This window comes from Populus trichocarpa, chromosome 2, assembly GCF_000002775.5.
Source record: "Populus trichocarpa isolate Nisqually-1 chromosome 2, P.trichocarpa_v4.1, whole genome shotgun sequence".
Taxonomy (NCBI): domain Eukaryota; kingdom Viridiplantae; phylum Streptophyta; class Magnoliopsida; order Malpighiales; family Salicaceae; genus Populus; species Populus trichocarpa.
The window spans coordinates 978,158-1,005,048 of record NC_037286.2 but is presented as its reverse complement, the minus strand read 5'-3'; the positions used below and the strand labels follow the sequence as shown (position 1 = coordinate 1,005,048).

At 33.1% G+C, this 26,891-nt stretch overlaps 2 protein-coding genes and 1 pseudogene across 3 annotated transcripts; 1 reads left to right on the top strand and 2 right to left on the bottom strand.

Moving 5' to 3' along the window:
* Positions 1–103: 103 nt before the first annotated feature.
* LOC18096082 (thioredoxin-like protein CDSP32, chloroplastic) lies at positions 104–3,777 on the bottom strand (annotated as a pseudogene).
* A 99-nt stretch (positions 3,778–3,876) lies between these two features.
* LOC7490620 (24-methylenesterol C-methyltransferase 2) lies at positions 3,877–5,356 on the bottom strand. The gene has a single exon (XM_002300644.4). It carries the CDS (start codon positions 5,254–5,256, stop codon positions 4,162–4,164), a length of 1,095 nt encoding a protein of 364 aa, XP_002300680.1. The 5' UTR covers positions 5,257–5,356; the 3' UTR covers positions 3,877–4,161.
* Positions 5,357–17,717: 12,361 nt separating this feature from the next.
* Positions 17,718–25,727, top strand: LOC7496897 (uncharacterized). 2 transcript variants are annotated; one of them, XM_006386096.3, is made up of 14 exons: positions 17,718–18,029; positions 20,529–20,640; positions 21,661–21,773; positions 22,451–22,573; positions 22,651–22,877; positions 23,066–23,141; positions 23,290–23,376; positions 23,477–23,557; positions 23,703–23,735; positions 23,909–23,962; positions 24,051–24,092; positions 24,309–24,387; positions 24,466–24,536; positions 25,160–25,727. In XM_006386096.3, the coding sequence occupies exons 1-14, from the start codon at positions 17,865–17,867 to the stop codon at positions 25,247–25,249; spliced, it is 1,353 nt and encodes a 450-aa protein (XP_006386158.1). In that variant the 5' UTR covers positions 17,718–17,864; the 3' UTR covers positions 25,250–25,727. The 2 variants fall into 2 exon arrangements, with proteins under 2 accessions (XP_006386158.1, XP_024451265.1); XM_024595497.2 differs by lacking the exon at positions 17,718–18,029 and adding an exon at positions 18,419–19,237.
* Positions 25,728–26,891: the final 1,164 nt, after the last annotated feature.

The window sequence follows — 26,891 nt, the reverse complement described above, 5'->3', positions numbered from 1 at the left end:
TCTTTTCTACGAGCTCTGATTCTACTTAATTTGTCTACATGTATTTTCCCGTCTGAATCTTTCTACCCAATTTGAGTCCTGACAACGATTAATTTCGTACAAATGATAAAAAATTCTGTCAAAGTATTTGGATTGTACTCTCGTAGGTAACACGAACTCCTTGGTATCTAAGGATTTCTCCAATAAGTTTTCCTTTGCCAGAACCCACATACCTTCCACAAATCTTGCCATCTCTGATGAACAACAAAGTATGCACCTCAACCACATCCATGTCCTTCAAGAACTGCATGCAACTATCAATCTCATCACCATTCATGCGTGCAAACACCACAGTATCAGACATTTGCCTAGACAACTTAATCACCGTTGATAAACCTTCACGCATGGCCCACAATACTTCAACCCCAAATCAAGAACAATCAGCTTGTGACCAGCTTCGATCAACTTCTCCACGCGCGTTTTCTCTGCAATGAAGCCGCAGAACAGCAGAGTGGTTATCACCATAGTATAAAACATGTCCCGTAAGCTTATCTTGGGTGATCCCTTTTTCTTCATGAATCTTCTCCATGCTCTTGTAGAAGCTAAAGTGTGGAACTTTTTCTATTTTCTCTCTCTTACAAATCTCTCTACCCTTCTCTGATTCATCTCCCGTCACAAGAAGGAAATCTACATCGTTGCATGTTCTGCTTAGTTCTACCATACAAGGGTAGATTTTAATGCAATGGTAACTGTGGCTCGCTGCATATTCTACAACAACGAGCTTGTTTTTTGCAGTTCTAAGTGCTTCATCGAACTCCTATACGCTATGAACCTTCTGTACCTTTTCATCGTTAATAGGTTTTCGGGTCCCTGGAGCAGCTGTAGCCTTTGCAGTAAACTGTGTACTGCTTGTAACAAGTTTTGTTGCTAGGGGTTTTACATCCTTAGAGACAAAGGTACTAAAAATGAACTGTGCCAACAAGGAGGACTCGCTTTAGGGATTGGACTAGTAATTTTTTAGGGAACAGGTCCAGAACCTGACTAATTGCATTATTCCTCTGGAGGTTCGCTTGCAGAGAAAAAAGAGATGGTGGTTTGATAAAAAACAATTCTGTAATGGTAGCCGTGGAAATAAGCTTGTCGAGAAAAGATCGAGGCAATTGAGAACCTCAGAGGAGCTAAGCAGTAAGCACAGATCGATAGGGAGAAGAGATGGAGGAATTATCATGAAAATCTGAGTGACCATAATTGTTATCCACGAATTTTTTTGTGATTCTTGTTATCCTTACAGTTGTGCGGGGCTAGATTGTTAGGACCGTAATGTTTTTCTCTTCGGCCTTTAGCTTTAATAAAAAGGCTTAAATGGATCAGCACATATAGGATCCATTGGGCTTAAGCTCTTTACAGATACTGGCCCGGTTTTCTTTTCTGTCGGCCTGGACCGGGAACATGGACAACCACGTTGTAAAGCAAGGCGTCGATGGCTTAAGCTTTCTTGTGTGATTGGTTTTGAGACGTGGTGATTTTTTTTAAAGTTATAATTTTTTTAAAATATTTTATAAAAACAAAAAAATACAAGTTTTTTATATAAATTTTATTAAAAAAAATTATCCATATCTCCAAACTAAACACCCTCTTAACATTACATATAGGCGTAAAATGCACGCGTCTCTTCTATAATTTGTTTTTCATTTTCAGATTTTTAATTAAAAGATTAGAAATGTGTTTATTTGTTGAGAACAAAATAGGAATTTTTTCAATAAATAAAAATTGAAAATGCATCAATATCACAACTGTTTTCTATAAAAAATCAAAATAATAATTTATAATAGTTATATTCGAAGATAAATTTATGAAACTAATTAAATATGAAAAATATATATAAAAAAAAATTATTGTTTTGCATTGTTAAAAGGTGTTTGTATATAAAAGAAAAACATTGTGCTATTGTATTTGAATAGAAAATTCTAATTTTTTTCTTTTTCTGATTCTAATTTTTCAAAAGAAAATTGAAGGATCGCTGTGTTTATGAACAACCCGTACAAGTCTAACATTTATCGGATTACTTCTTTCCTAAATTTGAATTAGGAGATCACAATCACTCTTCTGTTCAGGAAGTTGAGACTTGAGAGGAAAACAGTTTACGTTTCTTCATTTGATCGGTGCTTCCATGGCTACTTTCCTTGCACAGAACAACTATAAGTACGAAAAGAGCCCAGCATGAAACTCGTTCCTCTTGTCAGGTGGCAACGGCAATCTATGGCCTAAGGATCTATTAGGTGAAATAATCTGTGCAATGATCTGTCCTCGCGTTGTCAATTTCGTAGCTGGACATGAGCTGGAAACTTTCGGAATTTTGTTGGAGGCAGGAATCAACAATCTCCCCTCAGTTTTATGGACCCAAACATGCAATTTTCTCGTACATATTTATTTTTGTATTTTAAAAATATTTAAAAAATTAATTTTTTTTAATTTTTTTACTTTAAATTAATTTTTTTTATTTTTTAAAATCATTTTGATGTGTTGATATTAAAAATATTTAAAAATAATAATAATAATAAAATATTATTTTAATGTACTTCTGAGTAAAAAACCATCACTATCACACTTTCAAAAACTCGAAACTGAAAACCGAAAAACCAACCAAACATAATATTCTTGAAAGAATTATCAAAAACCAATCAAAGGCTCTCTCATGGTTGTCAAAACCAGTTTCGAGCATGACCCGATCTAGAACCTTGATCATCATGTATCACCTTGGGGCCAATCAAATTTTACTGGATGAATGTCCAAATTTTACCCGCCAGGGAGATATTTAATAAATGTGCTCCCTCATGTTATATCACAAGTATGTCCATTATAGTCAATTGGTAATTAATGATTGACCTCTAGAGGACAAGACTATACAAATCGATCGAGTTTTACAACCCATGATCCACATTTTAAGTCTCAATACTCTGGTAAATTTTGCAAGATTCAGGAAACATTTCCAGTCTAGGAGATGATCCTCTCAATACTCTGGTAAATTTTGCAAGATTCAGGAAACATTTCCAGTCCAGGACATGATCCAAGACCAGTGTGTCAGCAAGAAGTAAGAACTAAGTCTGTAGGTCACCATAACAGCATCATTCTCATTAACTTCATCCTGTCAGGATATGCAAATTTATTGCAAAACATCATAGATAGTTCAGAACCGTGACCCCATGGATCATCCTTCATTTAATTCCTTTAATTTACCGACAGTTCAACTAATCCCTAAGCTTGCTTACCGAACTATAAAGCCCACGATCCAGTCGAATGAACATATCCCTGGCAAAATGTCTTGCTCTCCTGGCCCCCGAATACTTGATCCGAATTTCATTTCCATGGGATTTGAAAAGTGCTGGCCATATAATTCAAATGCCCGATAATTAAACATATAATACTCGTACAGAGGAAAAATTAATTTCCCCAGACTATAGCTTAAACTGACTCTTATATGAGTTCATTAAACCCCAAATCGGCTTGTCCAGCAAAATTAGCCCTTGAAGCATGTGACCCCTACATGCTAATTCTTGCTGTAACATGTCTAGAGGCTTGTCATAACATGACAAAAGACACAAAAGCTGAACTAAATTGGAGGAATCCAGGCTTGTAAAGCAAACTAACGACACAGCAAAAGTCAAGATCCAGAGCTGGCCTGCTGGCCACCTGAGGTTTTATTTTTTTTTTATCGCAAAAGTGCCTTTTTCTCTCCATGTGCGCCTCGAGTGCTCTCTTGTTCTCACATGCACTCAACTCCTCGGTAAATCTTGCCATTAGATCTCCTTCGTCAGCCCAAATTCTCTTTAATTTTTTTCGAATCACTCAGAACACTAGAAACAGAAAAAACTTCAAGAAGGCGAAAATCGAGTGAAGTGAGAAAAAAACTGGAAATTTAGATAACAATCATCTTGACCTTTGGATTCTTCACTATCACCATAATAACAGTAAAAAAAACCAAGTTACAGCCAGGAAAATAAAAAAGAAAAATACAAAGATGAGGATTTGAACTAAGAAAAAGCTAAAAGGAAGAGAAGAGGAAAAAAACTAAAAAGTCACAAAGGAGGTGGAACATGAGTTACTCAAACATAATAATAATAATAATAAAAATAAAAATAAAAAACAGGGCTTGTTTTGATTTATTACCAATCAAATTAGAGACTAAGAATTTGAAGCCGCTTCTGTCTTCTTCTCAGGTTTTCTGCAGAGAATCATATGCATAGGAGTGAAAATCCCAGAATCACCACCCTTGGTAAGGTAATCAGCTGTCTTAAACAGCATCTCATGAACATCAACAGTCCCTTTTGGTGCAATCCCTACAGCGGAAAGTACTGTTACAACAATGTGGTTTCTCCAGTAAGCAATCCTTCCCATCTTAAGCCTAGTCCACCATGGCTGTGCTGGTGGTTTAGCCAAGTCTTTCTCTTTCACAACTTCAAATCCTACCTTCCTTGCTGTCTCTGCAATATCAGTATAGTTTCTTAGCCCAGGCAAAGCATCACCTCTTTCAATACCTTGAATAACCTCCACGTGTTCAGGGTCAGAATCCTTGTACTTATCAGTTGTGACCCATTCATAGGACACGTAAAGAGATCCAGGCTTCAAGACCCTAAAGATCTCTGCATAAACCTCTTCGAGTTTCGGCGCGTGACATGTCGCTTCGATCGAGTAAGCTCCGTCGAAGCTGTTCTCAGGAAACGGCATCTCTAGGAAATTTCCTTGAACAACTTCACAAAGTGAATCTAACCCGGCTTTCTTGTTGTGCGTGCGCGCACGATTCACTTGATAATCGTTGATGGTGATGCCGACAACCTTAGCGCGTGAATGTGCAGCAATAGCACGCATCGGACCACCAACACCACATCCGACATCCAGGATTCGATCTCCAGGCTTGACATTGATCAGATCCACGGCCATCTCTTCGTGTAGGCGCGTGGCTTCACTGTGGGACTTTCCGGGAATGGATGGAGAGAAGTGGAAGGACTGACCCCATCCCCACTCGTAAATATCAGTGACTAAATTGTAAAATGTGTCAACAAAATCAGGGACCTTTTCAGTTGTTTCGATTTCTTTGGGACGGCGGAAAAAAGACCAGTATTGATCGTAGTTATCTTGGACATTCTCGGCCGAGATGGAGCCACCGGATAGATCTACTGCCCGTTTGCCTTTCTGCTCGGCTGGGCCGAGAACGCAAACGAACCAGTAGATGCCACCGGCTAGTAGAGCCCCAGTGAAGAAGAGAGCGAGAGAGTCCATGAGTGAGTGTGGGACGGAGTGTCTGGAGGGTTACGTTTCTCTTCTTTTTTTATCAAGTTTAAGGTCTCCTTTTTTATATATTTTTATCAGGTTTAAGGGAGGAGAGGAGATGGTTTTTTATGTCTTGTGGACGGGAGAGTGCACGTGCGTTGCTCGTGTTTGAGATAATTCAAAGGAAGACGGGGAAAAGATTTACTTTGAGAGGTTGTGATTCCAAGTAGGGTAATTAATTTACTAGCATGCCCCTCGTATTTTTTCTGGTTTAATTAGCTGTCCATTTTTTGTTTTTTGTTTTTTAAAAGATATGAGGAAGCCTGAGATGATGATATCTTGGATATTTTGGTTTTTTTTAAAGTAGCATTTTAAAAACAAAGGTTGGAAAAATAGTATTGGATCAGTTTTTTTTTTTTTTGAAAAATAGCATAGTGTAAATAATTACTTTTGTTTTTTTTTTTTTAAGGATATAAGGAAGCATGGTAGGTATGAAAAGATATTTTGATTTTTTTATTAGCATTTTTTTAATAAAAAAAATAACACAAGCTAAATATTTTTTAGAAAATAACATAGTTAAAAAAAATTCATTAAAACCAGCAATTTTTAGATAAAACGTCACTTGAAGATAGAATTATGAGCTGGAAGTTAAAACGACGTCGAAATAGTTTCTTTCCTTGTCTTCATATGGTAGACTGGCGGTTCTATTATCAGTTTTCTTTTTTCTAAATTTAAAATTAAAGTAACACTTGTTTACACGTTCAAAATATATTTAACTAGAAAAAACATAAAATTTATGTTTTTTATCAAGCCAAACACTGTATTACAATGTAGATAAAACATAAAATTTATGTTTTTTTTCAAATCAAATAATGTATTACAGTATAGATAAATAGTGATGCATCAATGTATTTCATTCTAAAATTTAATCTCTTATAAAACTCATGGCTAAAAGGACTAAAATTTAATTTCTTACAAAGATTACAGTTAAAAGCGTCAAGAGAAAAAAGACTAGTTACAAAAATACTAAAATTTATGAGAAGAGGATTTGAAAAGGCACTAAATCTAATTTTTTTAAGCTCGGCTACGTACTATGCTCAAGAACTTGCAGGTTTGGTAAAATATCAAATCTAGTTTCTTGAAGCTTGGCTACGAGCCATACCCAAACTTCTATATATTTGATAAGATACCGGCTTAAAAATCATCATGCCTATAATTTTTTTGGATACAAGCACCCAATATGAGAATTCAAAATCATCATATTTCTACAATTTAACTGCGCAAGATGTCCTCTAAAAATCATAGATGCATCGACTGATGTTAATATTTATTATATTGGTTGATTCTATCAATATTAATATTGTATATAAAATAATATAGGATTGTTTTTTATAAACACGTGATATTTTTATTTATATTAATGCCATGTAATGAGATATTTACATCAGCATTGATATTAATATTAAATCCCTCCACTTGAATGGAAAGAAGAAAAAGACTTATGACCGAGATGAAGAAAGTTTAAGTAACAAGGATTATAATTATTCTTTGAATAACTTATGCAAACGAGGATAGTCTTTAATGTCTCACATTATATTATCAACATTTATCATGCATGAATTAAGAATCATTCATAAATTTTTAATACTCATTTACTATAAAATTACTAATTTAATAATCAAACAGTTTTAAATCTTACTAAAAAAAGACTATTATGTAGGAATCCAAATCTTTACCAGTGACCCGTTACACCCTCAATTATAGAAAATGAAAAATTGACATAATAGGTATTACAACGTGGATAAACAGGACTCTAAATAAAAAAGAAAAAAGAAACAAAATAGACCTTGACAAATAAGTGAAGTGGGTCATGTATTTAATAGATTAATCTTCTTCTTTTTTATCTTTTAAAGCTATCGAGGCATAGAGGACTACAGTGATTAATTCACTGCCTCGAGAGGAACTTCAGGAGAAATACTAAAATATTATGAAAATAAAATATTTTAATATAACAAAAATATAAATCAAACCTGAATGTTTTATTTTTAAAAGATAAAGGAAGCCATACAAGTCATTCATGTCAAAACGCTATGACAATTAATTTTTGAACGAAAGTAGAGGGAGTTGGAATCTGAATGTCATATTTAAGTTAATACACCAACACCACCCAATTAATATTTTTAAACCCTTAATTAAACTATAAGTTTTATTTGTCACCCCTTTAAATTCCTTTAGTTTACTCATTCATTATCACAAGAGGATCATTCTTTTCTTAAGGATAATAAAAAGTAATCCAGTTCTTTTTATATTATAAGCGTATTGCAAGATATATTTTTATTGTGATATTAATGGAGAATGATTTTTTGATCTCTTAACATTTTATAAAAAAAAATATGCAACTCATGTTTTATTCAACCAAAATAAATGGAAGGAATATTGGTGTCAATGAAGGTTTGTTAGGAGATGAGAGTTTAATGAAGATGAATTTACCATTTGACCATGCTAAAAAATAGATTAGGGTCCATAAATTTATTATTATTATTGTATTGTTTGATTTTTTATTTTTAGATTGATTAAATATTGTTTTGTAGTTGAAAATGGAGTATTAATATCTATACGGTATTTTTACGATTTGTTTTGGTTAAAATAAGTTTAGTTTGAGTTTGATTCAATAGCTTTTCAAGCCCGAAACGGAATATGTGAAATGAAACCGGAATATTCTGACCGAAATTTATCCGGAAAATTTGGAACTGACCGAAATTTAAAATGAGATAAAAATTATTTTGTTTTGTTTTGTTTTTTGAATTGATATAAAATATTTTGATCATTCTGAATAAAACAGAACATAATTAATAATTTTAGAATAAACATAATTCTAAATAAAATAAAATAAAACAAAATAGATCTTAACAAATAAGTGAGGTGGGTCATTTATTTAATAGATTAATCTTCTTCTTTTTTATCTTTCAAAGCTATCGAGTCATAGAGGACTACAGTGATTAATTCACTGTCTCGAGAGGAACTTCGACTGATGGTACAGGCACAGCAGATGCATATATCATAGTGTTTTTTTTTAATCTAGAGATATATTAAAAAAATATATATTAAAAAAATATAAAAAAATAATTTTTAACAAAATCACGACCAGCCAAACAATGTTTAGTGTGTTGCTGTGGGCTCCTCTTGCTGTCCTTTGACAGTGCTTTGTACAGTTCACTTACTACAGCATTAAACGACGTGTCAATGTTAGATTCTCATCATCCGCTTGCTTGGTCTCCGCTTTTGACATTTATGTGCATCTCTGAATGAATAATTTCTCTCGACAATTTTAAAAGAACGTTATTTGAAATAAATTCTTTTTAGATGTCGATGGTATTGATATATAATGTCGGAGCATTTTTAAAATCGGCAAGAATTTATTTTAATTCAGAATTATACCGAATATCTAATAAAAATGTTAAAAAGAACTTCAACAATAAAATACAAATCATTGATTTAAATTAATAGTGATTGCTAATGAATTTCATTTTAAAATCATGAACTAAAAGCTTTAATTTTATTCTTTAGATTTTTTTATTGATGTTTATCGTCTTTGTTTGTTTTATTGGAAAGAAATTCCCATGTTAATGATCTAAAAAGAAAGATAAATATATGTTTGATATTTTGGTATAAAATAATTTTTTTTTAAAATACATTAAAATATATATTTTTATTTTTAATATCAACACATAAAAAATATTAAAAAATATTAATTTAATATTTTTTAAATGTAAAGCACACACTTAAAAAACACTCGAAATCAAGAGCTACGCAGTCCTAAAAAGGGCCAAATAAACTATTAAAAAAACTGATCTCAATAGTTTATTGTAAGCTATTAAAAAAGAAAAAAGATTTGATCTCGATACTTTCTTGTATCTTGAGCTGGTGCTTTACTTACTAGATCAGCTCTTATGATTTAACTAAATCAGATATAATTTGATTTACCACTTGCATCAAACCATGAATGGAAGTGCATGATGTTGGCTGGGACCATGTTATTCGCAATCCCCCCTAGATGGAAGCACTAATGTCCACTACCACCTATTAACAATTGCCGAGAAAGAAAAGACAGGAAGGCACGACTCGGGATAATATACTATAACCATATGATAAAAATAATAATCACAATAATAATAATAATAATGTGCTCGAATCAGTAACGGGTTGGTTCAATGATTAAGATCGCCCATTACGGGGTAAAATATTTTAATTAGAATCGTCTTATGGCTATAATCAGTGATTAGTTAATACCAAACCTACTTTGTGGTTCCCATCACGTGTATGACCAGATCCAGGGGTGATGGACAACGAACGTGCCCATGGTCAGCAAAGGAGTGTTTTTTAAATTGTTTATATTCACTTAAATACGATCAACTAGTTTTTTTAAAATATATATTTAGGGTAATTAAAAAAAATGATTTCAGTTTCAATACAAAATGATCATAGAATATTCATTATTGTCAATAACAAGACAAATAAATAAATAAAAAAAATTTTATAAAGTATCTTATTAATCATGATTATAAAACTCGTACCGACCTAGCAAGTTAACTTATGATATAAACGAGTTAAGATTTGAATCGATTCAAGTTGAAGAAAATAAAAGTGATTCATCTTGATTCGATTGAAACCCTGAGTTAACTTGTGGTAAAAATCAATAAAAATAATCATAAAAAAAATAATATTATGAAGTAAATTATTAATTATAATTATAAAACTTGTATGGAAAATTAACTTAAAATCAAAGTAATCCAAGACTTGAATTGATTCGAGTTAAAAAAAATAAGAGTGATTTGTCTTGATTTCTGAGTTAATTGGTGGTAAAAATTGATTAAAATCTAGCTCTCAAGTTGATTTTTTTTTAGAATTGTTTTCTTAAGTAAAAGCAACGTTATTCTTGTATTTTTTTGGGACGTGACAGGAGCAAAGAATCTTTGCAATTGTTTTCCCTTTTTCTAACGTGCCCTCATAACAATGTTAAGATGGGCTGTTTTGTCATGTTAATTCTGGGTGTCGTGTTTATAAAATATTGTTGAGGTTTGGTTCGGAGGCAGGACGTGCTTATGGTGTTTTGTGTTTTCGGATCTCGTAGTTTATTTATTTAAATCTCCTGTCTTGTCGAGCTGTTATCCAACTACACAACATTCAGAAATGGACAAGCTACATAACATGGAACCAATGGCATGCCTACAAAACACAAACCGTTAAGTAAATTCTATAACTTATCAGTATAGAGCCTGACCAATACTAAGTTTAATTTCGAATTAGTTTCTTTAATTAAAATAACATTTTTTATATTTTTAATTATAATTTAGATTAATTTATCAAGCACGAGTATGATGATTTTTAAAAAATAAATAGTATAAAAAAAAAAGTGAATGGCTTCAATTTTCTTTTCTTATATAAGTCAGCAAGAAGCAATCGTATGTGCTTGGTAACGTGAATATGATGATTTTTAAAAATATATTTTTAATAAAAAAATATAACAAAATATTTTTTTTATTTTTTATATCAATCCGTCAAATAATTAAAAAATATTTGAAAAAACATTAATTTAATTATTTTTCAAGTAAAAAACAATTTAACAAAATCATATTATTTTAATAAAAATAATTAGTTTAAGTTAATTCGATTATGTTAATAAGGTGATTTAATTCCGAGTTATTTTTTAAATCAAGTTTTGCAGCTATGAATTACAAATGGTACACGTGCCACTATGCTAACTACATAAATATTGAAATCAATTTAATTATGTAATAATCAGTCCATAAGTGGCTCTGAAAAGGCAATCCTTGGTATAGATCCTGAAATCCTGTCCTTTTAATTTCCAGTTTTTCCTCCCTGGCTCATGTTATGATTGTTTAATTTCCAATTTTATTACTACAAAAAAACATGGAAAAAATTTAGCACTGAACACATGAGGAAAAAGGGAACGACCTCGTTTCTGCCCCTAGTGTATTATCTTATCTCGAGATTCGTCTACAAGAAATTAAATTTATCGTATAGTTTGTATAAATGGAAGTGGACACATTAGTGGGTCAACATGATCATAAAGGTGGAAGAAATGGCAATTAGCTAGCTGTACGTATAGTAAATTCCAAATGGATAGTGGGAGTTGCTAGGCACTGACGAGGAAGCCTCTTTTTGAAGTGATGCTTTCTCTTTGCCACCGCACTTTCCTTCAAGAAAAATCAGTCCCAAAAAGATGCTTTAGAGCTTTGTGACTTTTCAAATCCGAATCCTTTCCTGCCTCTTCATTTCTTGCAAGTTTTGGGAGCTTCTGCTTTCCACAGTTCCTTTGAGGAGGACGCTGCAGGTTCACTGCCTTTTTGACAAAATACTATGAGCTGATTATAAATGTCTCGAGTGAAGTTGCATAGCTTTGGAAGTTCGATGCATATTTCTAGATGGATGGGATTTGTGGGGACAAAAATCATACAAGTAATTGGTTGATGCAATGAATCATGTATTCTTTGCTGGTTGTTATAAGTTTATGTGATGTGATGCACAAGCCAATCAGTCACGACTTGCAATGTTACATAAGTATGAGTATTTTTTAAAAAAAATTACAAAATAACAATAAGTTATTAAAAATTCCAATAAAACTGTGTTCAGCAATATAAAACTTACTTAAAAGCGTGTTCATTTGTTGAAAAAAAATATTTTTTTATCAAATAATAAGAAATACATAAAAATTACAACTATTTTTTATAAGAAAATCAAAACAATAATTTATGATAGTCTACATTTATGTAAAGTATTGATTTTATTTCAGTTAAATTAAAGATATCATGAAAAAGTTATATTGTTGATTAAAAAATAAAAAATACTAGATTTATAGTAAAAATCAAGTTTATGATACTACTAAATATAAAAATAGAAAAGAATAATTTTAATATCTTACATCACTAAAAATTGTTTGTATATAAAAATATTTACTGCTCATATTTTCTCATTTAAAAAAAAATAGGGAGAACCTCTAATTTTCTCAGTCTTCTAAATGAAAAATATTATATTTAAATATAAAATTATAATTTTTATTTTTTTTACTTGAATTCTTAAAAAATATATATTATTTTTCTGTTTTAAAACAATCAAATGACAATTATGTTGTTTAACCAAATTGTACGACGCATGCACCTTCTTTTTCTTGTGAAATTCAACCATTGAATTATTGAGATATAAATTAGTGTATAGAAAAATAGGCATTAATATTTCGAAGCAAAGTTATGTCCTCTCTTTTTTTTTTCTTTTCTTATTTTTTATAACTCGTAGTATCCAGACCAGCTTACCTACATCACAAATAATACTCGGGCCCACTAAACATCTAACAAGACTAATAAACATGCAAGGTACCATAAAAATAACATAAATGCAAAAAAAAAAAAATCAAACCCAGATGCAGTTCTATCTTCTCTCTTCTTCCAAGATATGGGGTCTTGTGTCGCTGCGAACTTTCCTTTGATCAGGTTTGTTCATACTTAACTAATCATACAAAAATATCACTGAACTGCGAGAAGGGTTAACGATAAATCAGAAGAAATACTCATTCCATGTAATAAGATCAAACACAAGCTTTCCCTTTCATTTTTTGGCTAGATTTTTTTATATATGACATAAAATAGTCAAAATCCTAACTTTACGTTTGAATACAATGGTACTTTTGTTAATGCTAGATGAACATCGTAGGAATACTGGAGGATCTTAAAATTAATTTATGTTCTGATATTCGGTAAGGCAAAGGATTGCTCTAAAAGAATCAATTTGCCAGATTCTTGGATAATTTTACTAGGGATTACAGGAGCTCTCTGTCGATGAAGGGCTACCGAAGGTAACTTCCTAACGTTTAGATCCTCGAATGAGAAAGACAGGGCCCAGGCTTCCTCGACTTATCCTGAAAGCTGACAAGACTTGAAAATGATAAATAATACAAATTTTATAGCAGTCCCAATGCTGACTCCAATGGAGCTACGGATCCCAGCTCTTGTAGCTGTCAATGCTTCCATCAACAAGACTTTTATACCATCATAATTTCTTATGCCAGAATGCACCATTGACGGTACATGACAGAGGATAAGAGTTTGGTTTTGATTGGAAGTATCGACAGAAGTCAAGACGATGACCAAATTGCAGTGATATATATATATATATATATATATATATATATATATATATATATATATATATATAAAACAGTAAAGAAAAATAATGAACTCACACGTTTGAAAAAATAATTAAAAAACTAATATATTTTAACGAGTCGCAGATGATATTTTGAATCACAAATTACATCTATAACTTATTTTAAATTAAAAACCATATATTTTTTTTCTCTCGTTGCCCCTCTCTCCAATTCTAGATCCCTTTCTATCCACCACCAAAAACATCCTTAGCGTCCCTAAAATACTCATATCTTTTTAAAACACACATTTATCTCTCTTTATCTGGCTTTACCCGCGACACTTTCTCTTTCTAGTAGCGGAGGTGTTGAATTTTCAAGCCAAAATAGCTACCACCAGTCATCCTAATCACCTATATTTCACTTTTAGAAATATATTAAACATTTTTTCTCAATTAATTTGATATAATTTATATTTAATTGGTGTTAATTTAATTTTATTGAATGTTAGGGTTTTGAATTGAGAATTATGTTGTTGTTAATTAGATATAATTATGTTATTTTGTTTAATTATCAAATATTTTGTTTAATTTGATTTTATGACTGCGTCTTATAAATCTTGACCGTTAGTGGAGCGATCAATCAACTTTGTGGCTTATCTTGTTAGATGATATGGGGCTAGACATTTCATAGTAAATCTTACTTATGTACACGAGTTTTATCGAGATAAGTTGGATGCATAACAACCACATCAAGTATATATTACAAATGTATTTTTTTGTTTTTGTCATTTTAAAGTTAATTTTCTAGTTTCAATTAATTGTTTGAGATAATTATTTTATATGTTCTGATAGGTTATATGAATGTCATATACAAAGAACTTAATACTTTCAGTTTCGCCTATATGCTTCGAGAGATGTGATATTTGGTTAGCACATGTTCCTTTGCACTACTTCGATATTGTTGAGATGTATTGTTCATATTTGATAATGCAACAATTTGGATTATATTATCATATACCGGGGAGGAGCTGCATAATATTAGTTGCCAAGGTAAATGCGAGGGGAGTTGATTGATAATTTATACATCTTACCTTGATGTATGAGATGTTAGGAGAGATCGTATTTTTGATAAGCGACAATCCACGATTGATATAGATACCTGCATGACATGGTATTTGTTCATTATGTGCCATTTCATTACACTGACCTGGTCGCGTTTCCCGATACATCCACAAACGCGATGCACCATGCCCCCCGATATCCAAGACATAATCAACTGGTATGAAATATTGTTTTACATTTATTAAATACCATAATAATTTTATCATAGATGATGACTAATGATTGATTTTTAATGTGTGTATGAGAAGCTTAGAAAGTAACAACGACTATCCATGAAGATGTTAATGAGATGAAATGTATTGCGACCAACACACGCTCAATTTATGTCGTAACGAACTTCAATAAGCTGGGAAGGTTAAGTATCTTGAAGCAGCATTAGCGAAAGATGAGATTGTTTATCGTGAGAGTGTTAGGGATGTTGACCCATCCACGAGCGATCCAGGTCCATCCATGAGCTGAGATGATATTGATCCTCCTCAAACCTACATAGATATTATAGACCCAACCTCGAGTTGGACGAGCTAAGAAGATTATTAGATATAATTACATATTATTATAGGTGTATGAAAATTGTGAATAGATGTATAACTAATTTAATTTTTAATAAAATGTTAATGCTATCTTAATTTTCAGTGTACATTTGTTATTTGTGATTAAATATATTATATGTTAATTGTGCAAATTTTTTTTTTAACAGGGAGTTGATGGCAAAATAAATTATTCCTGAACGCTTTTACTAGAGGGGTCGCAGATAGCATCTGCAAAACGTGAGTCACATGTATTATTTTATATTATTTGTGATTTAAATGCCGCATATTTCATTTGCAAATCTATTACGCATGCTAGATTCTTAATTATTTTTCAACTTATATTATTTTACAAATTAGGTTTTTTAAAATATGCTAACTTACCAAAAACACTCATATAACTAGTCCACACGCACGGAGATAACCGAGCACCCTAATAAAAGAGACAACGTGGGCGTTCATCACAAGAAAACAAAGTGACACTAGCAGGCCTGCTATCTCATGCACACACATTCGGCCTCATACTTATCTGACAAAAACACAATCCGGTTTTTTATTTTTTATGAACCCGTGAACATACAGATAATCTTTGCATCTAAAATTTTCTACCAGTACTGAATAAAATCGACTTGTATTTTGCCCCTAATTTTTATCATCCAGGCCGATAAATGCTCATACCCTGTTATTTAGCGGGTTAATCCTTTTTTTTTTTTTAAATGATGATGTTAAAAAAAATTAAATTCAAAATAAAACTTGAATTGGGCTAAATTCTGAATCAACAGATGATTGGGTTAATCTTTTTATTATCTTGATCGGATTTTATAACTATACTTGGTTGAGTTTCGCCACTCCATCCCCACTGTTACTTGTAAGTGTGTTTGTTTTTGAGATAATTTTTGTGATTATGGTTTAAAAAAGTAAGTTTAAAAAAATATAGTTAGTTAGATTTAGATACGTATTTGGTAAAAATTATGATTGAGATTTATGTGTAGCAAAAAACATAAATAAAATATCTGATGTTATGTTTGGAAGTGTGATTGTAGTTGTTTTTTAAAGTGTTTTTTACTTGGAAATGCATTAAAATATATTTTTTATTTTTTAAAAATTATTTTTGATATTATCGTATCAAAATGATATGAAAATATTAAAAAAATATATTAATTTGAAGTAAATAAAAAAATAAAAAAATTTAAATTTTTTTAAAAGCACTTTTGTAACGTATATTAAACATAATTTTATGAAACTCAATTAAAAATATATATAAAAACTACTTCACAACTTAATTTTTTAATACATCCTCCAATACAAAATATAATTTAATTTATTACCAAATACTTTATTGTATTTATTACACTGCAAACACAAAAACATTTGCAAAATAAACACAACCGTAATCTTGCACAGGCAGGAGTGTCGGCCACCGCACGTTATTCGTTGCGGACCATCAAGCATCTTTGCTAGCACGCGCAGAGCCGAGAGATATTTTCAAGGTTTTTTAAATTTTTCCATCATGACAAACTTGACAAATAACATTCACGTTAAACTCGAACATGGTTTTTGTTGCTGGAGTCGAATACTGAACTGGGCTGACTCATCGGGGCCTTCTTGAGCCATAACCCACCAAGAAGGTAAGGCCTGATCAGGTTTAAGGTCCTGGTCCGGATTCAAACTTCCTTCTGCACTCTATCTCTATACCTCGTCATCTTTCTCATTTTGGACTCTAAATTTCCTCCCACCCCCTTAATTACCCTTATTAAGAGCAGTACAGAACCCAAATTATTAATACATATAAACGACAAATTCTATCTTAGATTTTTTATTTAATTTTTCTTAAGAATCTGATCCGGGAAGCTTGCCTTCTTAGATCCGCGACCAATTTTGTTTTGCCAGCACTCCTTCAGTTAGCAACCTTACTCGGTGAGGCAAAAGTAAACTTGCACGCTTCATTGCGTAATTATCCCCTTTCCGAGTCCGAAATGGAATCCTAGCTTGAATAATTGGGGCTGGTTTTTCTTGCATGAACTTGCAAGCAACGTATCACTCACCCGATCACTGTCACACTTTACTTTTATTTATCCTAAAAAAAGAAAGAATAGTGTCATAGTCCAAGGTATAACTTCCCTGTTGATGTTTTTGGTAGAAGAAAGAAACAGGAACGAAAGGTGTAATGGGCACGACTTTAACTTGTTAATTTGCTTCTTTTTTATTTTTTAATATCTCTTGCATCTTTCCCTTAAAGATCTTTGAGGAACAAAAGAATCGTATTTTATGGAAGAAATTTATTAGGCACAGATGTGATATATTCTCGTTAAATGCGAAAACATAAGATTTATTATGAAAATTATGTAGAAATCTCACTTTCATGTGAATTGCACTGTGATGTGATAGTTTTTATCCCTGTAATAAATCTGGCATGTAATAAAATTCTTGGAATTTTGTTAGACTATTGTTTTTACATGGCTCTGCAAAAAATAAAGAACTTTAGGGTGTTTACGTTGTAATTACGGGACACTTGTAGAAAAAAGAAAAAAGAAAAAAGAAAAAAGAAATCATATTTAATCTAAAGAAATGATAAAACTTTCCCTTTTATCTTCCGGTATTAATTACAGCTAGAGTATCACACAATTTATCAGCATAAATAACTTCACTTGCTCTCACGAATATAAATATGGAAGTGTGTGTATTTCACTTATTCATCCAAAGAAATCTCTGCAGCTTTATGTGTCACTTGTGGGTTCTTTCGGCAAGGAGTGGGTTACTTTCTTTTGCTCCTTCCCTTCCTAGTCCCACTTCAGCTGTTGTTGAGAAATGGAAAAGTTGTCAGGTTTAAGTCATCTCTTCATGACAATATTTCTGCATAATTTCTCAACATTTATGGTGATCCCTGCCATTACTGATGTCACAATGTCGGCCTTATGCCCTGGAAGAGATGAGTGTTCTTTGGCCATTTACCTAACCGGATTCCAACAAGCGGTATGTTCTTCTGTTTCTCATTTTCTTTTTGCCCTTTCCCATTAAACATTCTTAATGATTTCACTCATGTCTTCACCCTTTCTCTGCTAATTTAAGGTCACGATGCATGATTCTGTTCTTTGTTAATTATGAACCATTTGTTTTCCCATCAATCATTTACAGGCATAATATATCTTACTTTAAGTTTAGTCCTTGAAATTCTGGTTAAAGTATCAAACATATATTCTTCTTGAATCCAAAATCCAGTATCATGAGGCCACAGTGTAGTGTATGCAGTTAACAAAAAGAGTTTCTCTGTCCTCTCTGGCTCTCTGCCTCTCCAATCATAGGAAGTTTCCTTTCAGTTTCAGTAGATATACACTTATACAGTTTGGATGCACTTGCCACCGTATGCGGAGAATCTGCTAACCGCTAACTCATACCCCACCTTTTCACTTTTCTGTTAATTTGAGTTTGATACAGTCAACTTTAGGGTTACCCCATGTTAACTTAACATAGACTAGAAGAAGCCTCACCAAGAATTCTGCTGGACTGATCCATCTCTGACTCGATATGAAATGGGCTCACTCAAAACTCACACGCCTAGAGAAATTACGGTATATGAGTACGAAGCAGGTTCTTATGAAGTTCAGGACAAGAGTTTCAAGCCATAATTAATGAATCCTTTTACACTGCCACTGGTCTTCCCGCTTCGGTTGTGGTAAAATCAAGACAAGAAGAGTTAGAAGTAACTGACTTTACAAGGTTGCTGATTTCTTTGACATATTTTTGGAATAGTGGTGGTTTTGCTGTCATGTGCTAGCGTTTACAGCATTGAAATGGACACCCACTACCTCCCAAACGCTCAACTACGATAGTGCGCTTTAAATTAATGTCAGATGCCTCGAGCCTAAACACAAGACACATTTTTTCCAGGTTATATGTAGACGTTATTTACTGGTGGTGCTTTAACTGCATGCTTTTATAGGTTTTGGTATGTAGCTTTTGCTTTAGTTAGTTCCTTCTTTGTGTTTTGAGAGCCTTCGCAAGCAAGGGAAAGAGAGATGGAAAAACTTTCGGCATTAAGCCATCTCTTCTTGACTCACTTTCTTCACTCCTTCTCAACATCCATGGTGACTCCAGCCACGACTGATGTTTTTATGTCCGCACTTTGTCCTGGAGAAGATGAATGCTCCCTGGCCATTTATCTAAGTGGACTTCAAAAAACAGTAATTTTTGTTTTCTAATTTTTCTTCTTGTTATCAATTATTCTTGTTTCTTTTCAGGTGTTTAACCCTCAACCAATCATCCTCCTAAGTTAAATTTCTAGTCCTCGACCGTGCTAAAATTCCTTTCCAATTCAATCTACCATAATATAACCTTAGTGAGTTTGTGCAAGAAGAAGAAAATTTTTCCTGCTAATTGTGCTTATTGTTTTTAATCAAAAGCATTTTCCATTTAATTTTAGGCCAACAATAGTGACTGCTTTTAAGGATAATCATGGTATAAAACTCTCCAATTCAAACCATGAAATTGGTGGAGTCTATATATTATTTCTATCTAATTTCTTCCACGCATATGCTGTTTTTTTTTTCCGAGCCTGTTTATTAGGTTCTGATTATAATTTTTTTTTGTTAGTGTTTTTGTTTCTGAATGTTTTTTTCAAAATACATTTTATTTGAAAAAAAAATATATTTTAATAATTTTAATATGTTAATATAAAAATATTTTAATACATTTTTAAACTGAAAATATTTATTTTAAAAAAACACAATGTTACGTGCAAAGCAAAGGTTTCAGGCTTTGGCCTCGTCTATGACATGAATTAAAGCAACCTCGTGAAACGAAACTTCCCATGGGTGTCACTAAGCCTTTTAGCTCTTTCAATTTAAAATTCTTGTAAAAAAAAAAATATCCAAATGTCTTCTCATCCAAAAAGCATCACCTTTGAGGACCCACGATCACATTTTGCTTACAATATTGTGTTACGAGTGTCGTGTTTTGTAGTTCGGTGGAAGTACCACACAGCTTATTGGTTACTTTTTATAAAATTCAAACCTGGAACTTAACAATAATCTTAACCACTGGACCGTCTCCTGAGGAACAATGACAATAGTCGACAGTGACATGTAGGTTGTCGCAATCTCCCTTCTTTTTCTTTGGAACTCCTTTTTCTTCAAGAACTTTTGCTTGCCTGCCCTCTTACGCTCATATCTTTTCTTACATAGTTATACGGTCGGTCATGTATTGTTTCGTCACTTTTGTGGCTTAATCTAAGCTATGATTTGACGTCTCAGTAAAAAAATATTTAAGATAAGATGAACTTGGCCTGAGTCAAGTTTTGGATCGGCGGGTTACTAGATTAACATGCCGGTCTTTGAGGTTTTTTATTTTTTTCATTGGAAGAAAAAAGACTAGGAGCTTGGAATTTTAGTTTAAAAAAGTCCAAAAACAGAAACATTGTTCGGAATGGAAGTAAAGAATTGGTGGCAATCAATAAAGATGTCTTGTTTTATGCAGATTATAGGGCTTGGGACGCTGGTAACGATGCCTTTGATAGGGAACATGTCGGACAAGTATGGTCGGAAAGCTTTGCTTACTGTTCCAATGAGTCTTATAATAGTTCCCTCAGGTAAGCATGTACTGCATGTTTCGTTGGATTCCAGGAGATTTTCTATGAATGATCGAGCGGTAATTCAATAATCTAACTCAACACCTGCAATTTAACAAAATAAATTATTTAATTCTTTTAGTTTCGGAAACTACCTATCGGATCTGCCTATTTCTGCAGTTGTTTTTAATTCGATCTTCCTTTTTGTCAACTCCATATATATTTTTTTGTTTTCCTTCATTGAAAATGAAGAATAAAGAAAAAAAAGGAGGGAATTTTGATTAGGAAAAAAAAAGCGTTTTTGAAGAAAAAAACTATTACTGAAAAGATTTGTAAGTTTATAAACTATCATGATCGACTCATTTCAAGCTTCCTATACATAGTTTTACTTTCCTTGTTATAGGTTGGGGATTTTCAACTTTATGGTTGGTTAGTCGTTATTTGATTGTCAATATATATAAGCTGCTTCAATCAAGTAAGTTGAAGAAATTACAACTTTATGGTTGGTTAGTCATTATTTGACTTGATTGTGAATACAAAGCTGTTTCAATAAATGAAGATGAGAAAAAAATAATAATGACAAGAACTTTAGAACAATTACGTTGATTTTAATCCTAATTATTTGATTAAACCCCCTTCAATCAAAGAAAATGAGAAGCTCATGACATAATTAAACCGTTGAATTTAATTACAACTAGTCTCTTTAGTATTATTATAATACAAGGTATTTTTTTTTAAATATTTTCAATTAAAAATATATCAAAATATTTTTATTTTTTTTTATTTTTGTCATTAATATATCAAAACCATGAAAAAACATTGAAAAACATATTAATTTTATGTTTATTTTTTAACTAAACACACCTTTAAATGTACCAAAATATAGATTTAAAAACAAACAAAAAAATGTACTCAGTGAATCTAATTCACGCCATCATTACTGAATTAATTAGCAAGACCGATCGAAGTCAATTTTCTTTTAATCGATTTCTTTAAGAAAATGCTTGCGGGAACCGTACTTGAGTTGAAATATTATTGCAGCCATATTGGCCTACAGCAGGACCAGGAACTTCTTCTATGCGTATTATGTCGTCAGGACTCTCATGGCCATGGTCTGTGAAGGAAGTGTCCAATGCCTTGCTCTCGCCTATGTGGTAAACACCCTCCCCACCTTTCTTTCGAAGAATATTACTGTACATTTATACTTGTACCTCTGCTGGATATACTGTATGGCTTGGTATTTTCATTCCACAGGCTGTAAAGCCCACCATGTTTTTTAGATTGGTTAAAAGCCTAACTTTGTTTCTGGATCATGCTCAAACAGGCCCAATGTTGTAAAATGAAAGTCCGCAATTATTTGCTAAGCAGCGCTGCGATTCGTCCGAGTCAGTCACACTTGTTGATATAGTTATCATACTTGGGTCTGAATTGGTCGAGGCTCGGGCTCGTGATTTTGTTAAGTGAATCCATGATTAACCTGTTTGTATTTTAAAATAATATCATTTAAAAAAAAAATTAAATTTGTTTTTATAGATTTAGACCTATCGGACCACTGGACTTTACCGGTCAATACCCATTATGATTGGAAAAAAAAAAAAAAAAACCAACCTGGGCTAGATTCGACATCTTACCGAATCAAGATCGAAATTAGTGTTTGTTGACCGATGTTCAGCACTGAATATTGTCAGGCCCTATTTTAAACTACATAAAACAGGCTTGGAATCGGGTCGGTTGGTTTTGATTAAAAAGTGAACTGGGCTAAAGTAATATGAAACAACGCGGCCCATTATTTGTCTTCGTTTCCCTTTAGATCATCTCTTTCTATCTCCAGGCAGACAATGTTCCGGAGAGTCGGCGAGCCTCGACGTTTGGGATTCTTTCAGGCATTGCATCGTCCGCTTTCGTATGCGGAAACCTCTCCACTCGTTTCCTCTCCACCTCCTCCACCTTCCAGGTACAAAACACACTCTCTCTCTCCGTCTCCGTCTCCTTTTCTTAACGTTTTTATCATTAACTTAACCTTTTCATCAGGTTTCTGCCTTAGTGGCAATTGCAGCTCTAGTGTACATGAGGTTTTTTCTTCAGGAATCCATCATCGATGAACAACTCTCTACGCCAATACTAACATATAAGGGGAACGGGAAAGGAAAAGGAAAAGCTAATGCTGCATGCTTTGCACATGAAATTCCAAGCAAAAATGTGCAGGTTTTTAAATCAGCACCTTCCTTGGAGGATATGCTCTGCTTGCTTAAGAGCAGGTTAGTGGCTTCTCCTCTATAAATCGTAAACTTTTTTCTATTGATACTTCAACTGATGAATATGTGGGAGAAAGGGAATTTGTGCCAAGGCATTCTATTTGTAACAAGTGCTTGACTTTACTCGCTTCTGAAGTTTTTCTGGAGCTTCCGTTGTCGCAAATATTTATATGTATAGTGATTATATGCAGTGTGACCCTTTCGCAAGCTGCTGTTGTTGCATTTTTCTACAGTCTTGCGGAAGTTGGCCTTCATGCTTCATTAATGGTACCTCCCTAATTACATGAATTAGGCTTACCGTGTGTTGTAAGAATGATTCAATATCATTAGGCGCACTGCCCACATTATCATTTGGGTTTAAAAACAAATTCATCATATTTATGTATGAGACTTAATGGTAATTTTTTCTTTGCAGTACTATTTGAAGGCGCAATTTCACTTTAGCAAGGATCAATTTGCTGTTTTGATGGTGATTTCTGGGATTGCAGGGACCGTTTCACAGGTAATTGTAAACTCTATTTTGTTTCGGTTTTAATGACATTCTCTGTCACTTGTTTCCCATAGTGCTTTCCAACATAGAATTATTGGTGAACAACCTGCAGTTGGTTATTATGCCTCTATTGACTCCTGCTCTTGGAGAAGCAAGGCTGCTTGCAGTGGGGCTCTTTTTTACCTGTGTACATGTAAGCACCTTGTATTCTATACAATTTCAATTGAGCCCAAAATGTTATTTTAACCAGAATAATGTCCTCAACTAATTGTTAGGTCTATAAGCTGTAACCTTTATGTCAGGTCGTGTCATTGAATAATTTATGGCATTGGATGCAGGTGTTTCTTTACAGCATAGCGTGGACCTTCTGGGTACTTCTTTGAAACTTAAGACATGACAACAAGCTTCTTCCTTTTATTTTTGTATGCCTTTTCTATTACTTTGTATTAGGCTTTTCAATATTACTCATTGTTTCTGGTATATGCTTTCTCTAATTTTTGTCATGTCTTCGCATTGCTAACTTCTTCAAAGCTGATCCTTACAGGTACCTTATGTTGCTTCCATGTTCTCTCTTCTGTTTGTGTTTTCACAACCATGTGTAAGTAATTGCTTCATTTGTTATTGTGAAGTTCGTCTTCATTTAGCTTACAGCATTCTCTAAATAATATTACAAAGATAAATTGCAGATGCGAAGCATTGTGTCCAAGCAAGTTGGATCCTGTGAGCAGGTACTATATTTACCAGTGGTTCAAGATTTTAGTCGGTAGACTGAGTCTTGACAGAAAAGAATGCATGTTAAACAACAAATGAAGTTATCCTGTAGTTTGCATTCAATATTCTTCAGTTCAAGACACACCAAATGTCTTCTTATTTGCATATGGATACGGGTCCTGTTTGTGTAGCCTGAGTGCCTTTAATGCTTATAATTCTCTTTTCCTTTTCAGGGGAAGGCTCAAGGGTGCATTTCTGGAATAAGTTCCTTTGCCAATGTCATTTCTCCCTTGGTTTTCTCTCCTTTAACAGGTGAGTGGAGTTTCATTTTTGAAATTATTTTCTGGCCTAAAGTTCAAACGAAAACTAAAAAAGTCAATTGTTTTACAGCTTTATTCCTCTCTGAAAGGGCGCCGTTCCCCTTCCCTGGTTTCAGTATTATGTGCGTCGGATTTGCATCGGTAAGAGCTTTTACATTATGTTTTGATATTACTGAGCAATAGCCAAAGCTTAATCTGTTCTATAATGAGCTAGGAATCTAGTCAGTTTAGTGATGTGTCCAATTTAGTTGGGAGTGATGGTACCAGACTCCGTAAAACACAAATCTATTAAGTCTACACTTAAGGCTTAGCCTGATCTGCCCATAACTCCAGTCTATCCAACCTAGCCATAGTGTCTAGTTGACAGAGCCCATATGGAATTGATGAAAACTATGTTTAAGGCTGTCAAGTTGCAAGCTGGGATTGAATATAAAAGCACAAGAACACCATAAGTCCAGTCTGTTCAAACTTGGCCATGATACCGAGATGCAAACTGTCCATCTTATATCTATGAAACTTATGTTTGAGAGACTCAATTTGCAAGCTGAGCTTGAATTTAAAAGCATGAGAACACCCATTCAATCAACTGGACCTCCAAAATGGGGCTTCCCAGCTCAATTTTCACTCCCAGTTCTCCTGTATCTTAGTGTGAGGATTATGTGCATTTTAATCTTTGCAGGACTGTGTAAGCTCTATGTGTTGCTATTAAACGCAGTGTTAGGTATTTACTGATAATTTTCATGCTCCTTAACAATTTTATGTAGATGATAGCCTTCATTCAGAGTCTCATGATGAGGACCGCTCCTCCCATTGCAAATCAAAAGGTCGTTAATTCCAACTATGTGGATGCCTAGTTATTAAAAAAGTTTCTCAAACAACAGTAATAGCTTCTCTGGTTTTAAGCTGAGCCCTAGTGTTTTATATCCTATCCTCAAAACCTCCCTGGTATATTTGTTTATGGGGAGTACTAGAAACCAAGATTGGAATTTCTAGAAATCGAAAGTCTCGTCTAGCTACAATGGATCCATGCCAAATGTAAGTTCCAAACCATTTCATCTCTAGACCTGAACCTCCAAGAGCCGACAGCAAGATGCCAGAGCTTAAATTCTGGATGGCATTAGTGTCAGGTGTTGACAGTGTAGTTTGTATTATTATACAGGGTCTGTGTATCGCTTGCCCGAAAAGTAACAAACAACTTAATACATGGGAAGCAATGTATTACTTTTTTTTCATGTGCACTGTTCTCCGAGGAAGAAAGGGAGATGTGTAAACGGATTGTTCGTGTTAAGCCAAATATAAACTAGTTTGGCTCCCTGCAAGCAGATTCTTGGACCCGTGATCTCAGCGTAAAAAAATTATTTTCTTCTTATTAATCTGCATGTCTTGAGAGATCAAGCAAGGTTTTTGGCATTGACACGTGACATTAAATTTAGAGATTGAAATCCAGCTACCAAAATATAAAACATAAAGTATACACGAAGTTGAGCGTCACAAGTTTTATTAAGTTTGACTCGATTCAGACTTGGTTTACGTCATTGAGTAATCGAGTTATTTCATTTTTATTTTAAATTTTTTATTTTTATTTGGTTTAAATTGGGTTTCATTGGGTTAATTAAATCATAAATTAATTTATTAGGTTATTTAAATTTAATCAAATTAATATTAAATTTAATTTAAATTAAACTCAACTCAAGTTAGGTTTTGAATCACTATTTTATTGAGTTAACCTAGCAAAAAAACAAGCATACGAGAGATATTAATTGAAATATAAATATAAATTTATTTTAAAAAAATATATGTTAAAAAACAATATTAGTTTTTAAAAAAGTAATATTAGAAAAAAAATAATTCGGGTGTCGTTGCTAAACTTGTTAAATTTGTGACCCAAACTATGAACTCAACCGGGTTCGATAAATTCTTTTCCTTAAATTTATATCCAACCTAAAAAACATCTAAAGGGAGCCCGCACTCATAGGCCTATGGCCTAGTGTGTCTGGGTCACTACAATGAAAAGGCTAGGAGTGTTAGTGGGCCTTCAAGCCGAGGCCCGTGGGCATGCTTGTTTTTATTTTTTTATTTTTTTTAAGGGGTGGATAACAGGTTATCCGTTTCTTTTTTCATAGGAAAAAAGCAACCGACACATCACTCATCAAGGCAGATTATATATTGTATGCATGCTCAGATTCAAGCCACCATAGTAGAGCCTATAAAATTAGGTTATGACTCTTTTGGTAAAAAAAACCTAAGTTTAAGTCTTTTCAACCCAAAAACATCTTGCCAACACCTTTGAAAAAAGCAACCGACACATCACTCATCAAGGCAGATTATATATTGTATGCATGCTCAGATTCAAGCCACCATAGTGGAGCCTATAAAATTAGGTTATGACTCTTTTGGTAAAAAAAACCTAAGTTTAAGTCTTTTCAACCCAAAAACATCTTGCCAACACCTTTGAAAAAAGCAACCGACACATCACTCATCAAGGCAGATTATATA

Coding starts and splice junctions, on each gene's coding strand:
- LOC7490620 (XM_002300644.4), bottom strand. CDS start 5,256: ATGGACTCTCTCGCTCTCTTCTTCACTGGGGCTCTACTAGCCGGTGGC.
- LOC7496897 (XM_006386096.3), top strand. CDS start 17,865: ATGGAAAAGTTGTCAGGTTTAAGTCATCTCTTCATGACAATATTTCTG. Junction 22,574..22,650: donor CCACCTCCTCCACCTTCCAG/GTACAAAACACA, acceptor CCTTTTCATCAG/GTTTCTGCCTTAGTGGCAAT. Junction 23,558..23,702: donor TCTTTTTTACCTGTGTACAT/GTAAGCACCTTG, acceptor CATTGGATGCAG/GTGTTTCTTTACAGCATAGC.